This window comes from Phalacrocorax carbo, chromosome 20 (genome assembly GCF_963921805.1).
Source record: "Phalacrocorax carbo chromosome 20, bPhaCar2.1, whole genome shotgun sequence".
NCBI lineage: Eukaryota > Metazoa > Chordata > Aves > Suliformes > Phalacrocoracidae > Phalacrocorax > Phalacrocorax carbo.
In genome coordinates this window covers 5564778-5582537 of record NC_087532.1, presented here as the reverse complement: position 1 = coordinate 5582537, position 17760 = coordinate 5564778, and the positions used below count along the sequence as shown (strand labels likewise).

The window sequence follows — 17760 nt, the reverse complement described above, 5'->3', positions numbered from 1 at the left end:
AATAGTTCCACACACCCCTTTCAGTTCTGTACTCCCAGAAGATCCTCCGTACACACGCTGTACCTTTAGAGAAGCTTAACTTCCATTCAGTCATGGTACAGTCCTCCCACCTTCTGTCCACCATGTTCTTTTAGCAACAACTTCTTCCATTCCTGGAAATATTTGCGCATCGACATCTTAGAGGACCCTTTGCCTTTCTAAAGTGATCTACCTACCTCACTCTGTAGCCATAAAGTACAGGCATTTGCTAAAGGACACATGCAACATAGGAGCTGCTTTAATGCATCAGGGACAAGGCTAATAGGAGGTCTTGATTTGTTAATTATCTGTCAGTTTGTCACAGCTGGGCTGCAAGGAGTGGGTGAGGGGGAATCTTTCTGCTTGGTTCTTTCTCTAAATGCTGAATTAGACTGTCAAAACCTTCATCCCACCACAAGAGGCTGTGAAAAGAAGAGCCAGACTATCCTTCTCTTCCTCCTTTTCCCAGCAGGATATGCTGCTTCAGATGTCCTACCCTCCCACCATGTCTCTGGAAATGTCTATGGCATATATAAAATGACCTTCACACCATAACACCCTGCCCAGTTTAGTCAAGGGACATTAGCAGACCCGAGCATGATAAATCAGAGAGGAAACCCCAGTGCCAGGGGAGCATGCAAGAGGCATTAATTCTACAGGGAGTCCTAAAGTTGCTACCTGCTTGAATCAGCTATTTCAGAGCAGTGTTTTGGAAGGCAGAAAGCTTGGCACCCCTGTGAGAGCAGACAGATAGATCTACATGGAGTTATAGAGATAAAGAGGTGGAGTAGTGGCAAGATTCCCTTTCTTCTTACATCTCTGCCCCATGTAATCCTCTAAGTAGGGGGAAGTTCAGGCTGTGAAATGGGATAAAGCATGGAATACCCTCACAGAGACAAAGCTAGAAAAGCAGAAAGCAGGCCATGATATAGCAGTAGAATTTACTATAAATGCTTATGCCTCTTAAATCCAGCTAAATGTGGCCGTTAAGCCATGAGAGCCTAGGGAGAGCCCCACCCACTCTCCTCTGTTTTCCCTGCAGGCCACGTCCAGGGCATCCCATCGCTCAAGTCCTCTCCTCAACAGGCCCTGGATTATGAAAAATCCCCTGCAGGAGCTTCCCACATGCAACAGACACACCCCTTTTCTACCACCAGCGATGCTGCTCCCATCCAGGTGTGGGAGGCTCAAAGTTTATTCCATGTACACAGGGGTACTGCCTGCTTGAGATGGGAAAATTAAAGGCATTCGGCTTGTGATTCAGTGATCACAAGCTATAAAGTCACCTGACCTGGAAAAAAATGACCATGAGCATTCCCCTAGTCCATTGCAACATTAAAAATAAGGCATCTCAAGCTAACGTTTATTTTACACTTATGACAGCCAAGGAGCACATACATATATAGTCAGTACACAAGTTAAATTCTCAAAGCAATTCTCTTCTGTGGACCATCTTCTGTAGTTTGACAAAACTGGTGCTTCTTATCTTTTGAGCTAGAATCCTTTAAAATGAGCATTTCATTTTCTAGTGTGATCCACCTACCAGTATGCAGCACATGAGCTGTAAGGGTAGAGTAAGAGCTACAATTTCCTCACCTTGTTATTTAGTCCTGAGGACTAAAACAAACAATACAATTTTGCACAGACAGCCCTACCTTCCCCAGATGGGGCCTACTGAGAAATCAACTGGGGAAAAAATAACTGTCTTTATCTTTCATCAGGTGAAACTAATAGATCCATTTTGGGGAACATTTGCAGAGCTTGTCCCGGGAAAATAAAATTTGCTAAAGCACTGCTTCTCAAACTTTATGTAAGCTTGACTCCTTTTGCACTCATCTTTTGTGGTGGCTCATCCCACGTTCCTCAGCTGAGATGGCAGCAAGCTCCTTCTGGAAAATTAGAGTTACTGGAATAAAAGCTAACTCTTCAAACTAGGAGGACCAGAACTCCCAACAGCAATTACAAATAGAAAGCTGCTTACTGGCTAGTGACTTTGTGACTTCCTTTGAAGCGTTTTGCATCCCTTTGGGGGTTATAACCTAAGTTTGAGAAACACTGCTTTAAGGAACTTAACTATAAAGAGACATAGCATTGGTGATGACAATGTGATGACATAGCATTGTTCCCCACCCCACACCTACGTAAGAGTTTAGAAGCAATTTCCCAGCAGGTCCTGGTGGCCTCAGCCCCTTTGCCTTCAAAAGCTCAGCCCTACAGTAAAGCAGACTCATGGGTGTTGAGATGATGCTTGAGATAAAGACCCAGTAGCATCGATATTACAACCAATGCAGCAGTCAGCATTCATTATTCCAAACTACTATAGGGCAAGGCCTGTGTCTCTTAAAACATCTGTGTCTCAATCTTCTGGTCTTTAATAAAATCACCCTCCCAGCCATAGGGTGTAACTGGAATTGTACATACGCATGTGCATGCAAAAACATAAATTCATAAGGAGAGATTCAGGTCCTCATTAAAAAAAATGGAATAAATAAGAATTCACCAAGGAATTCTGCCAGAGTCTGATTTCCAGATCTGGTTTTGCTGCATTCTTGCCCACAGCCTGCAGAGTTCTGGGTGCCTCCCTATCCTTCTCCAGCTGCACAGTCCTCTCTTCAAATTCAGACTTCTTGCACCTATAATTACTAGGTGCCCTGTGCCAGGCTCCTTTAATTAACCAACCCAACTCTTCTCCCTTTGGGATCAGACTAAGCTCTTTTTTATTAGTTCCATCATTAGTTCCATCAGTATCTAGGCCTAAGCAGGAGACCTTATACCACTACGTGAGTGGGGCTGTAGGGTGCAAATGACCTCCTAAGCACATGCCTGCAGAAGAGGCAAAGAAAGCAAGGCTATGAACCAAGGGGAAATGGCATAAGGGGTTGATACAACCCCTTTCAAACTTAGTAACATCAGCAAAAATGACACAGATCAAAATCCTCAGGAAAATGCCTTGCATGGGGGACCTCGGTGTGCCAGTGACGTGCTGCTGCAGTGCTGAAGGTGCTTCAATCCAGAGAGCAGTGAGGCAAGAACAGTATAAAACCCCTTACTTATCATTACACTGGAGCCAACCTTGTGATTTTCAGGGCTCCAAGAAAGAGCCAAGTGTTCCTGGAGAGCGCTATTTCCCCAGGCCTCACTCTCTGACACTGTCTTACCAACAGCTAGGATGGAGTCGGAATTACAGGTCCATGCAATGCCCCAGAAGAGGAGGATCCCCACTTCACTGTTGGTACTTAAGACTCCATGTTCCCATCTACCAGGAGAACTGGCAGATGAGAGTCTAAATACCATCCGAATAGTTCTCTTTCCTACCCTGCATGGTACCACGGAACCTCCTGCAGCAGTTTCTTTAGCATTTATTGGTATTTTACCTTTAGCCAAGATACTTTCATTCTCTGAATCTGTTTCACCTAATTTCTAGACAAACTGCTGCACGCATGCAAAAAAGAAATGGCAAAATGCACACTGGCCTCTTCTGAACTATGAGATATTCTGCATGTATGTGCTCATGCATGTGGTGGAGAGAGAATGGGAGGTGAAAAGCAAAAGAGCTGGCTAATGTCCTGGGATTTCTTAGGACAGGCGGTCACTCTAGTTGCACAGCTTGACTTCCCCAGAGAGTTTTCTCAAGGAGAAACCAGCCATCGATCTTGGGACACACAACTTCCAGAACCGTTCCTTATCTCAGAACAGCTTCTGCCACGAATTCCTGAATGCGCTTTAATGTTTAAATTATTAAATGCATTAATGTATTTACATTATTCAAGTCTTATGTGCATTTTTCTAAGATAATTTATGTATAAGAGTTTGAATGTCCATGACTGTTAATGTCTACAACCCTTCCTGTTCATTATTGATTCTGGAAGGGAAAAAAAAAGGCAGTGTTTTAATGCCTTATTTTTAATGTATTAAGAGTCTGAATAAGTGCATTCTCTTTTTTCTTTTGTAATTTCATAATTTAAGTAGTGCATTTATTAAACTGACACAGTATGAATTGTGGTGAAGTCTGGCACAGGTCCATGCTGCCAACGCAGCCCAACCGACCATCACGCTACTCTGCAAATCAAGTACAAGCTCAGATCCTCTTACGCCAGCTTTTACTCCCTACCTGAAATCAGAAGGGACAGAGACTACAAAGAAGTCTTTCTAAAATACATTTTCTTTGCTATTTACATGCCTTTTCTCTGTCATCTCCATTTTAAGCCAGTAAAAGTTTTCTTATGCTATTGATGAACTGTTTGAATGCAAACCTGCTTTTTCAATGAGCTCTGACACATATATGACAGTTAAAAAATTTCTACAGTACCAGTAGCTCCAAAGCTCTTCAAAAATATAAACTGAGTATAATTTTGTTGTTTCTATACCTCAGTTGAGCACATCAAACCCAAAAATTTGCCCATAGTTTAATGTTCACAGGTAAATTATATGCAGGAATCAGGTCACCTCTACACTTGAACCGCAGCCACTTCTCGAACAGAATGCAACAGCTATTCAGCAGCAGCTGGCCATCTTGCATGCTACTTTGGGACAAGAATGCTATACCAGGCAACAGAAACTGCAAAAAAATTCAACTAACACACAATAGAGCTGCCTCCGCTCACTCCTCCCACACATAAATGGTGTTGTATGGACATGCACTTTATATATATAAATTATCTGTAAATGCCTTAGATGTTTATAGCCAAAAATACTACTTTCAAAGTCCAGTTTTTACTGCCAGACAAATCCACTGCCAGTTGAGCCTACACAGAGCAACAGTGACACCCGATGGCTTTCAGCTTAACCTTCGGACACGCGTTCCCTGCGAGAAGAATCCAGGGGCTCCATTTCCTCTGCCAGTATGGTAGCCCCAACTCAAATCACCTATCAGAACAACTCATCAAGAAGCTGAATTGCAGAGAGATAGAACTTGCTGTACGTAGGCACTGTATGTAATTATGAGCGTGTGCGTAAGTTTCACAGTACATTCTGCATAATTACAGCCCTGCCTGGCACAGTTGCCAGTGCGAGCATGAACACACACGCACACACATAATGTATGCACAATATTGTGCATATGGACTTGGGAAAAGACAGAGAACAGTGAAAGTTGCTGGCTGTTGTTTTAAGAGCTGACTCTGCCATTTCTAAGGTTAAGTTTGTGTTTTTTTGCTACTCATTACCATTCTTTAACTGTTACAATTTATATCAGCATATAATGTTAAATAATTACAGGGAGCGGAGCTCACTCTAGCGAGGATATAAATGCGCTGTGGGATTCTACAGATTTAAACAAATAACACTCACAGCAGGGGGTGAGCAGATGAATTAGCATTAATATCCTGCCTGGGAGATCCCAGTGCAGTGTTATGGCTTAAATACAGATCTTTCTGTAACAGTCAATATGACAGCTACTAGCAATACAGCCCAGCACATTCACTAGTCAATATAGCAGCTGCAGCTAAAAGAATGCCCTTGTAATAATCCATACAGCAGCCAGTTAAAATAAATAACTTCCCTTTAACAGTCTATATCGCAGCCAACTGCATTAAAACCTTTCCTTTTAAGGTCTATACAATAGGCAGCTAAATGGAAAAATTGGCATCCTTCTTGGCAGCTTCAGAGGGAAGTCAAGCATCAAATGGGCTAGAGACTGAATTCTCCTCTCATCTCGTGGGGGACGAAGGGGTCCCATCCATATCATGCTGGTGGGGAATCCTACAATGCTATCATAGCTTGCAGTTTAAGTTTTGTGAGAAGATGATTTAAGTCTCCAAAGCCATCACTTCACTATCTTTCACAAGCAATTACATTCACTTTAAAAAATAAATACCAAAAACTATTTCTTTCCTGATCAAAATAACGAATCAGGTAGACCACAGCTGTCCAGGAGTAGCCAGCACACATACCCATATTTCCTCAGAGTAATGGCAATATGCTTTTCCTAGCACTTTTACCATTAGAGAGATGCCCCATCTCAATCTAAAAACAGAACCCAAACTTGAACTCTCTCTTTTAAATCAAGTAGCTGCTTCTTTACTCTCTGACAAGAAGCAACAGGCTGAGGTAGGCTAGGAGTCCACCTCCCTTGGACTATACCACGGCCCTTCATTTTGCAATAGCAATTGCAAAAGGCCATAATATAAATCATGATAGAAATGGTTACAAAGCATCCAAACTTGAAAACTGAACAGGAGGACAACCCATGACCACGATGAATTCTGTCCTAAGGCCACTACATACAGTTTTTATATCTAGGGTCAAATTCTGTTCTCATATATATAGATTTTATACTGGTGCAACTCCATTCTTCTGTGATAGAGTGGCTGTAGATTTACACTGTGAATTAATTGACCTGCGAAACAAACCTGTAGAACTTCCACAAATTAAAACAATGCTTCTTGAGGCAAATTAGAAAGTAAAACACAAAAAATTCATAAAGCACTTAATACTGAGTTTCTAGTTTACAAACTGTTGTACATGTAGTAATAAATTTCTAGAAAATGAAATGTGTACATATTTTCGTATCTTCCATACTGCTAAGAGATTTTATTGACAGGGAATTCTGCCACTAAAAAACTAGATTCACTAGCTTCTTATAGAAGAAAGCAGATAGATGACAATTTTGTTAGAATTTGGAATGATAATGCAGGAACGGCATTTATTCTTTAAAACTCTACAAATGAAAAACATCTGCCTGCTTTCTTTTTAAGAAACCTGTCCCTTTGGGTATATATTAAAAATCATAAACATAAACCAGGGGCCTACAATCCCACCAGATGTTTGGCACCTGGAGCCTTTTCAAGTAATTGATCAAGAAAATAAATATTTTTTTCAGGTAACAGGAAAAAATTATCTCTAAAATCTTCTGCATTGTCAATGCTTTAATTTATTTTATCTCCGATTTTAAGGGAAGGCTGCAGCTACAAACACATTCCATCTTATAACCTCCCAAATTAAAAATAAATACACACCACCCCTACTCCAGAAGTCATGGTTTGAAGCTTTGACCATATTTTGCAAAATGACAGTTATTAAAAACAACAAACATGCATCGCAGTGAGTCATCTGGTTTCCAACTTCTGAGTCAAAAGGGGCTGATTCCACACAAACTGAAACCTGGCTCTCTGACTACTTGCATGTTTAACGATTTGTATCTCTGCACCACAGCTTCAGAACAGGATGTGGAAGAAAAGAATGAAAAGGAGATGGGAGAAAGGGGAGGGGAGGGGAAGAGAAAAAACACTTCTTTACTGGTCCCAGTGTCATTGCAAATAAAGACCACGTCAAGATTTAAACCATAATAATGGAAAGGCTATAAAGGTCCCTGCTATAATGTTTCCTCTGATATTCCCTTTCATAAATGCTCTCTTTATGTTGCATGCTTTGCAATAATACATGTAATGTTTGTGAACTAGCCCCGCTGGGGAAGCTGTATCATATGAAGCTTCACAGAATACAACATTAGAAGCTAGACAATTCATTTACCAGTTCCTCAACTTTTGTTAGCTGCACCTATCTTCTTCAAGAGAATGCAACAAACATGAGGAGACAAGTAATCTAAAGCAACCTCCAAATACGTTTAGGTGGAAACAGATCTGTATGTACCAGCTCACGGACATGCAGTACAGAGTTACCTCTTCCTCCAATGCAATACCTTTCTGGTACTAACTGAGACTAAAAGCCTCTTCGCAGATCCTACATGTCTAAGCAAGAACCCCGGACTTGTTCACAGCTATGCCAATCGGATCGATAGCACCCTGAGCTTCCTCTTGGCAGAGAGGGTGAAGAACGTCAGTGCCAAGAATATCTGCACAACAGACACAGCACTGTGAGCCTCCCAATGGCAGTGCATAAACACATGTGCATGGGCTACTGGTTGCAACACCTCTTCATTTTGCAGGTGGCATAGCAAGACCCATTCAGTCCAGGTAACACACCTGCACGGAGCTCAGCTCTGCCTCCCCAGAAGGAATGACCATCAGCAGCCTGAAGCACCTGCATGCCTGGCAAGAGAAGTATAGAGCAGAACACCACCTCTGAAAGAATTTAGTGTCAGACTGGAATCCCACGGGGCTTTAGCACAGAGTTTCCCAAGTGACCTGATACCACTGTGTTGAAGCATACTGGGTGCTTGGTAGCTAACCATTGGAGTGAGAACTAAGTCCATCTTTATGGGATTGTGGCAACCTGATGTTGAGAAAGGGGTTGCTGAAAAGAGAGTGTCAGGGGGTGGGGGGGTGGGCTCATCTCAGTCTTGACTGTAATTCTCAATCACTGCACAGAAAGTATTTATATCCTGTTGGCAGCATGTGTAACCAATCCGACTCTTCGTGTCAGAGCTGTCAATTATGAGCTTGACTTATGAGGAAAGATTAAATGAGCTAAATATGGCTTAGCTTGGCTAAGAGACCAGGATGGGGGTGGGGGAAAGGAGAAATGATGTGATAAGTGTCTGCAAACATCTGAAGGGTGCAGATGCTTAAGGAGGAAAGGAATCACTTAGGGTGGCACACAAAACAAACAGGAGAAGCAAGCTGCAAGGAAGACACAGGAAATTCTCACTGTTAGGAGGGAAACTCCATTCCAGCAAGATGTACTCTGCTGTAGAATTGTGTCCCAATGCATACCATCAGTCAGGCCGCTCAGATGCTTGACAAAACACTAAGAAGTTGACAGCAGAGTAAATCCTGCTCTGACCAAAAGATAGAACAGGTAACATTAAAAAAGGGGGCATATTGTGAATGTGGCTGATGATATGAAGCGCTCTCTGTTCCTTCTCTCCAGCTGTAAAATCCTTTTACTAAAAAACTATGCATATTTTCCTTGTTACTTTTCCAGAAAGGCAATTGTCAAAGTAGCAGTGTTGTGTTATGGGACCACAACTGGGAAGAGGACATGGTCTGTACAATTATAACCAGGAGAAGGTTATGTAAACACACATACAAAACCAAAACAGAAAAATTCCTATTAGCATGTTTGGAAGGACTAGCAATGTAAGTGACACATGGAGAAATAGAAGAAACATGAAAGGCAAGGGAAGTCTCTTCTCCATTAAGTTGTTTAGGAACGCCAAATCTAAGAATTATACCAACTCTAAACTTGCTAGTTTGGCAAACCTTGGTTCTGAAGGTGCTGGCATCAGAAGTATCTGAAGGATATATTCCTGTACATCAAAGGTGGGGAAAGGTCTTTCAAGTTCTTGAATAAGCCATTCCACCTTTTGTGCCCCAGCTACCTTACTTTCTAATGCAATGAAGATGGAACATATCCTTTGCTCTGAGGCACAACAGAGATACTGCAGACATTGCAATTTTTTTCTTATGGCATGATCTCCCAGGTAAAAGTAGGGGGAAGCCAAGAATTAAAGAAAGTTACCACATGTAGGCAATTATAAGCTTGTAAGAATCACTAGCTGTCACTAGACTCTCTGATTACGGTAACAATGACACTGGCAGCATCTGGACACAGGCAAAATGAGTCCAACTGCTCAGTGGATATAGAGGTAGGAGAGGAATTAGGAATCTCTAGGAACCCTTTCCAGGTTAGGAATTCAATAATGTGGAGTCAAGAGGCACTCCAAAGAACAAATCTCCTGCATAAAGTTATTTCAAGAAGCTAAAAAGGCAGGCACTCCTGTGAAGTTCTTGAGCTTCTCCCTCCTCTCCCTAAGCAGAAAGAACTGTGGGCAATTGCTGCCCTCTACAAGCTGTTCTGCACATAGCATATTTTCCACACACATGTAGCTGAAATGATACTATTATCTCACCTTGATCCCATAACCCATCATTACCGAAGTGCACACTGTGCAGGCACCTCCTTGCTGTGTGCTGTCACCTGTTTGAAATTAATAGGTACCCTTTCCAACAGCTGGGATGCACACAGCAAAGCGCTCCCGATCTTTCTGAGCTGGCAAAGAGCTGGGCAGCCAACCAATACAGAGCAGACATCTACAGCAAAGGGGGCCATGATTTGTAAAAAGCTGTTTGTAGGTGTAGCACATTTAGACCTCCAAAACATCACGTGAACATAAACAAACAAAAAAATCATTTTTCTCAAGAAGAAAATACCAAGTAATGTTAAATATTTCCTAACTGTGGGCCAGTGTTTTTTTCCAATGTCACAAAGCACTGTAGCTTCCATTTCACCTTCAGTGAGAGGTCTGGGATCTCTGGAAGTCATATCATACCTAACACTAAAAAAGATTCTAACCTAACTCCTAGTACTTCAATTGCCTTGCATGTTTCGTAAAGAACAACTCAGAGTATTACAACTATTTGAAAATCATCTTAAAAGTCTTCTGACCAGTAATGCTAGATTGTCTGAAAAGCAAGTAGGAATCACTTTCAGAGCTCTCTTCTGCACAAGTGCACAGAAAAGATTATAAGCTGCTAACTCACCACACTGTTAGTAATAGAAAATGACTGTACCTATCCTAGTTGTTATGCTGCCTCACCCACCGGCTCTAAAGTGTCATTTTACCTGTAAGCTCTCAGGGACAGGCAAAGCCATTATTACATTTTGTACAGTCTGATAGAGTCTTAACCTGCTTTGGCCTGTAACTACTGCAAAGTTTCTCACTTTCTTTCACCAACAAATAATGCTACAACAGAAGTTATATCCCAAACTATTACAGTCTACCCTCTTTTATAATTGGGATTTCAAGGAATTCCAAGAAAACTTTCCTCAGTTTTTGACTCAGTTAAATTGACCTCAGACAGGCAATTTAACTTGACATGACAGTGTTCCTTTAACTATGCTCTGTAAGTAAATTTGCATCTGTGTGCTTTGCACATATTAATATATTTGTCTAAATCAACAGAGTAAAAGGAATTGACAGATTAAGCGAGTACATTTTGCATGAACAACAACAAAAGTCAACGAATGTGCAGAAGCAAAAGACAAAAACAGGCAAAAAACCAGTAATCTCAAAGTTATCGGACGGTCAAACACAAGACAGCTCTGCTTAGTAAATCGGAATTCTCTCTGCAGCAAACCAAAGGATATCGAGTAAGGCAGTCACACACCTCTGGCTCCCTTTTCCAGGCCAAATACAACCAAAATCTGCATGGCAATTGCCCTGAACAGCCTGATGGAATTATTGTCTAGTGCTGGGAATCCACAGCAACACATTCAGGGCCTCCCCAAACAAACTGAAGCATTACCACACCACTAGGGTTAGTGCCTGTACCAGAGGTCACAAAGCTGATAGTCTCTCTCTCCCCCTACTGCTGATGGTGGTAAATTATCCTGACTAATGTTTCACTGGGGGCTCTAAGTTAGCTGCCCACTGACTTGGGCTGTCTGGAAATCCCCTCTGGATAGATTTACTTTTAGAGAATCGTTCAGTGTAGGCCACCACTCTGAAAAAACCGTTTGTGGCAGACAGAAAATTTGTACAGTAAACAGGTATAAATCTTGTCTTAAACAATAAAGGGTGAGAAAACAGAAAGCAAAAGTGTGATGGGGGATGTCCCTCCAGTACACTCCAGTCCCCCGCATCATTTCTGGAAACAGAAGAAGTCCTTCTGAAAAATAAATCACATTTTATGCAAATCTAGACTGATCTTTGAACATCAAAAGAAAAGATAAGGATACTTCACGGTATCCCTTGCATAAGAATATGTTCCAGAAATCAAAGTATGAGGTTTTCAGCGAAAATATCTTTCTTGTCTTCATTTCAAACTACTTCAGTCCAACAAGAATCCTCAAAAAGTTCCCATTTTCTGTAGGGTTTGATAGGGCAGGAACAGCATCTACTACTTTGTAAGAAGAGGGATGTGGATTCTCAACCTGTCCAAAGATTTGTTAATAAAAAGTGGATTCTCAGTACTCTTAACAAACATTAGTCCCAACAAGCTCTCTCAAATCTCATGACACAGTTCTGTAACCTCCCCTCATTCCCATTCATGGTTTTGTTCACACGGTTGAAGACAACGGTATTGTTGGTGTTAGGCTACATCAACTTCTAATTACAACAGTTAGAGCTAAAAGTAGTAAAAATCTCAATTGCAAAGCTCTTTCCTCAAAAACCTAAATGAAATTGTCTTTAGCCATAGTCTACTTAAGAGGAAGCTTAAAAGAATAGATGAGTTTGAAAAGGAGGCAATGAAACAGAAAGGATCTAATGATCCTGTTGTCTGTCACTAAATTCTAAGCACCCAACTCTGGCAGCTGAGAGAAGGGTAAGTAAATCTGACCAGTTTGTTTCAAAAGTTTTATCCATTATAAAAGCATATAACAAATTTTACTGGTTTACTTCCAAGGAAACCTAGTAACTGAACACAAAAAATGTAGAGGAACTAAATATGGCCATAACCAAGCCCCAACACCATTTCTTCAATCTGACATCTCAACTGATGGTTCAGGAAATCAAACATAGATACAAACACCAAGTGTGTTCAGCATGGACATACTGAATGACGTGACTTTGTGCTTGTGGATACACGATGGGCACAGAAATGTCAAGTCTTGTTTCTGCTCTCCATTTTTTTCATTATTCCTCAACCACCAGAAAAGTAGTCAAAACCAGAAAAAGGATGAACTAAAGAAGCAGCAGTATACCACAGTCACTTTTTAAAAAATGTATTACACAGGCTAGAGACTTTTCCAAAGATATAAAAGGGGCAGAATTAAGCCTCTCAAATAGAAATGACCTCATTTACAAGGCCAACAGACTAGGTCTCACACCTATACCACCAACTTGCTGGATGAACCTGGCTAAACAGTTAACCTGTGTATCCCAATTGGCTTTTCTAGAAATGGAGATAACACAGACATATTCCTTAAACACGATAATTAATGTCTGCCGTGTACCCTATAAAGTTTGCACAAAAAGCGGAGTTAAAAGTATTCTGGCCATTATCATGACCCCTCAAAATTTTAAAATCGGTTTAACAAAGGGTGCAGAACAGCCATGAGGGTTCCAGCACACTTGTTACCTTGTAGCTTTCGACAGCATGTAAAGAAGAGAATAACATGTCCATATTTCAGTGGTAACTGCTATCATCTGCAGCAAGAAACAGAAAGAAGCAGCACATGCTAAAAATAAAACAAGAAAAGTTAAATAATCCTGCAGAAGAAAATTCCCTGCTTCTCATACCATGATCCAGAGATTTTGTAACTCAGTGAGAAACTAAGAGAGCGTTTCACATTTACAACCAGTACTTTTATATTTACAACTCATACTTCTTCCAGACACCAAGCACTGGCAAGGGAATGAGTATGTTTTGTGGCAGGAAAAGGAAAAAAACAACAAACAGAGCATGTGGAAAGGCCTCGCTTATAAGCTCTGCTTCCTTAGGATTTTCCTCCAACCCAGGCTCATGTAAGGGGCAATCATATGTATAACCTTCCTAGCTGTAATTTAGACTCCAGCAGATTCAGCAGAAGCAAAGGCCAACAACAAACATATTCAAGCTCTTGAACACATCTCAAAAGCAGCACGGTATGGTTAAAAAGCTACACGACACTGCTAGGGAGAGACAAAACAAGCTAAAAGGAGAAGCAGAAAAGACAACATAATTACACTAAAAAGAGAAATTAGACCAAAGAAACAAAGACACAAGAAGAAAGGGGGATTTTCTAATGCTTTAACCTCACAGAAAGGGGTTTTGTCCTATGTGGTTACATCTTTCACACATCCCAGGACTTTGAGTGGCTGCAAAAAGACAAACCTATTCCAATTCCACAAGTGTTCAGAGGATTATCAGAGGTGGCTGCACATACAAGCAGAAAGGGATGCAGCAGTGTTCACTGATAAGCTGGACTCAAGGAGAAGCTGATCCCGCACTGACGATGACAAACGTGGCTGTAAACAGCAGCAGAGCGAGATGCTGACACTCTGCTAACACAAGGTTACACTTCCCACTATGGAGCTACATGGCAAATTTTAATGGGCCAAGACCGACAGCTAGGGAAATGAGTGTCCGCTCTCTGCTGCAAAAATTATAGCTTTTCCCATCCCCCTCCAACTCATTCTCCACTGTCAGTACTATAACACAATGACCTCTTATTAGGGAGTATTTTTCAGTTGGGACAGTTTATTGTAAGGACACTGGATAACTCAAGGGATTAATGGCATGGACATGGAGTCCCTTATCTCTAGTTTGGTAGTTCAAAACATCAAAAGTGGGTTAAAGAAAGAGCAATTAGGAGCATGACATGAGTTTGTAGGGCTCCATTCTGAAGGCCTCAGTAAGGCCATAAGCCTTAGCAAGGTATGCTCTGAAAGCCTAAAATGCAGGACACAATATGATGTGTCAGACCGCATCTGCTACGTGATCTTGCAGAATGCTTAAGTCCTCTTGCAAACAACTAGAAATCATTGCTTCTTCTGGATTCCTATTGAAAGCAGCAGGCTGTGGGAGTACGGCACACACAGAAGACAGTGCCACTGAGCACAGAGCAGAAGGTATGTAGCACCTTGCAGGATACTGTGCCCATTAGAATCACAAATACAATACAAAACCAGTTTGAGCCAACAATGACATCTGCTGATAAAATGCAAGATGTTTTAATTTTATTGCTTTCTCATACTTGTGCATAACACCTCTGATATGTTCCAAACAGGTCTCAGTCCTATGAAGCACTGAGTACTTTGAGTCACCAATTAAGTCAAAAAAGGTAAGGGAGTACAGAGCAGAATTTGGTCATGAGACTCTTTTCTCCCTCCTCTGCATTCAGTACGTCTTCTTCAACTGCTCAACACCAGATTTGAAGACAGCAATGATATGCTTGAGCACATGGCTTTCCCATATAGAGCCATTTGTTGGATTCATGCCATAGTTTGTTCTGGTGTTTCCGTAAACATTTTTATGACATGGCGCCATGTGCCTACAAGTCTGCTTTATGGACTGAGATCTACTGCATGCATTAGAAGGGAGCACGCATGATCCTGGCTACAGAGAAGCCACAGTAGTGTGGTGGAAGTTAGGTCATCTGGCTCACAGAACTGAACTGCTCATTTAATAAGGTTCTACAGATACTCAGCTGGAAGCAATAATGACTCCTAAGCAAACGTGACAGAGACTGTGAGAGTTTAACATAAAAAAAAAAAAAAAATGAAAAAACAAGGAGAAAACCTCCACCTTTCAAAGGGCTCTAATTAGCTCAAATGCAAGACTCACCATTGTGAGAGTGAAGTTTATGTTGGAGTTCTTTCAATTTATAAATATTGAGTTGGAGTTCTTTCAATTTATAAATATTTTTATAGGATAGAGAAATATAGCGAAAGATACACCTATAGAGAAAGACACACAACTGCTATGTGCTTCCTCTGAGCAATTCTTCAGCTGCATATACAGTAAGAAATTAATTAAATCAAAGGAAATATTGGAATTTGCCTTGAGAAAGAGAACAAACTGTTGACCAGCAGAGGCTGTGATGATCTGCTGCCTGCTATGACCTTCTGGGGGGGTGTCCAACCCCCAAAATGCCAAGCCACCAAATCCATCACAAAGCACATGGTGTCAATAACAACTTCAGGTAGTCTCATGTACAGATGTCTGTGCAATTAAGGGATGGCACAGTGTTAGTAGACTAGAGAGATTTTCACTGCAGAGCTTAACAGAATTCACAAACATTTCACTGGATGCACTTTACTGACCCTTCCCAGTTCAGAGTCTTTACTTGCATCTCCCTCCTTCAAAAATTATCTCCTGAGTTCTCCAGAAAAGAGTTACAAGGTAAAAATACTTTGATGTGGCCAGTGCCACACCGTTATGGAACGTATTTGAGTCTTCTCACTGCAAACTGCTTGTATTCACTATGATCACCAAATGAAAACCAGAGAAGAAACTCATTAAGAGATTTGTATATTTAGGACAATAACATGGGCTAAGAATTTTGGCAAGTTTTTGACTGAGTTATAGATGGCTGAAGAGGAAGGAAAAAAAGAAAAAGGTGGTTGTAAAAAAAATATACTGCAGCTCCAGAGAGGGGTGGCTTACTTCCCACTTGGTGTCACCATAAAAATGAAAACAAAATAGGGTTCTCTTAGTTATCCTCATACACAAAAAAATCCAAGAGCTCTTTCCAAAATGGTTATAGAGTGAAAAACATTGGATCATATGCACTGCCAGCTGCTAGAGACTTCTAAGCTCACTCTGAGTGCATCTGAAAATAAAGACAGCTTGAATGAGGTCTCTGAGCAGCACAGAGTTTTTATTTTTTTATTATTAGACAATAGCACTATGAATCTCGATTCAAATTATGCTGCACAGGTCTTTCTTCAGACTCCTTACTACATAAGCACTTATCAAGAGAGTACATTGCACACACTAAGGACAGGCAGCCTGTGCACAAGGACAACTCAGTGGCCTAGGTGACCTGTGTCTAACCCCAGAAAGACATGAGGTTATGGCTATAGGTCAGAATTCAGAGGTCAACATCAGGACAACACCTTTTTCACAAAGCACCAGCTCCTTAGAAAAGCAAAACAATGGATGCAAAATGATGCAAAGAGAACAACTCATGTATATTATCAGCAAGAAATGACATGAAGAACTTACCAGTGGCTCCCGAGACGGTGCATTTTCAGTTGCAGGGCAGGAGCCAGCCTGTAAAGCAAAAAGAGTGAGGTTACATTGCCACCTGATGGACATAATTAGAAATACTTGTCTGTTAAGACCACTCTTCCTAGGAGCAGCATTTAGGCAGACACACTTGTTTCTGCTATCAATAGCAGTGACGAAGATAAAAAGGTCAGAATCACAGGAAAAAAAATGGGTTCCAGCAGTCCCCATTTAAAACAACAGAATTCACAGAATCTGCAGAACTTGCTTTAAGGAGCCAGCAGTGAAAAGCCAGAGAGACTACCGAGAGATGTCATGAAAGAAATGTTCACCCTAACTCAAATTCTGAAATACATGGCGCAGTGAAAATCACAGCATGAAACTGGGACTCCCTTTGCTAAACTCTTGGTGGCAACACTTGTCACACCACATGGTGTAAGACAGAATATCTTCATCATATATGAAATGAGGATGATAACTTGCTCAAACTCAAAGGGACCTGATGAGTACTTGACATCTGCAAAGAATTTTGCAGTAGTATAGGGAAGAAATGCTGCAGAAGCCCAAAGTACTTCTGTTGAAGTGGATGCAGAGGTACCTCATTCTGATTCCATGGTTCACTTTCTCCCTCTAGAGGGACTAAACTTAATTTGACACCGAGCTTCTCCCATTTCCATGATCCAATAATGCACCATTTGTTTCCTGCACTATTCTTCTCAAGATCTCAGAACAGCTTTTTAACTAAACCTCACAATATGTCAGCAATGCCAGTACCATCCTTGCTTCCCACACATAATCAAGAAACGTAGTTTTAGGGCAGATGCTGAACACCTCACTTTCCACACTAGGAAAGGGTGGTATGCAGGAGAAAAGTGAAACTACTGTGACTAAAGCAGGACAGCAAGCCAAATATTGGACTAGACTTAAAATTCAGGAGCTTCCACCCTCCAGCATCACCTGCAGTTTTGCTCATATTCACTCACTCATCAAGAACAGACATAACATTTCAGCATAGTCCCACGTTTTACAGATTTACTCTCTGGGCTTTTCTTCACTGCCAGATAAAGCAGTTTGAGCTCTGTGTAACTAGCATATGCCAGCACTCCCAAGATAGAGACACATAAGTTTTACCATAAAATAAACTTATCTTCATCAATCAGATGGACTCACATGATGGTCTAAACAATATCACCTTCACTGTGTTTTTTTTAATCTTGGGAGAGATGATGCAAACTGGTTACCTCAA

At 41.2% G+C, this 17760-nt stretch overlaps 1 protein-coding gene across 1 annotated transcript in view; it reads right to left on the bottom strand.

Moving 5' to 3' along the window:
- The window catches only part of PEX14 (peroxisomal biogenesis factor 14), a 78287-nt gene that overhangs the window by 54624 nt on the left and 5903 nt on the right, over positions 1-17760 (bottom strand). Inside the window, exon 2 of the mRNA XM_064470285.1 lies at positions 16512-16559. Within this exon, the coding sequence (XP_064326355.1) occupies positions 16512-16559 (48 nt within the window). The remainder of the gene's footprint in view (positions 1-16511; positions 16560-17760) is intronic.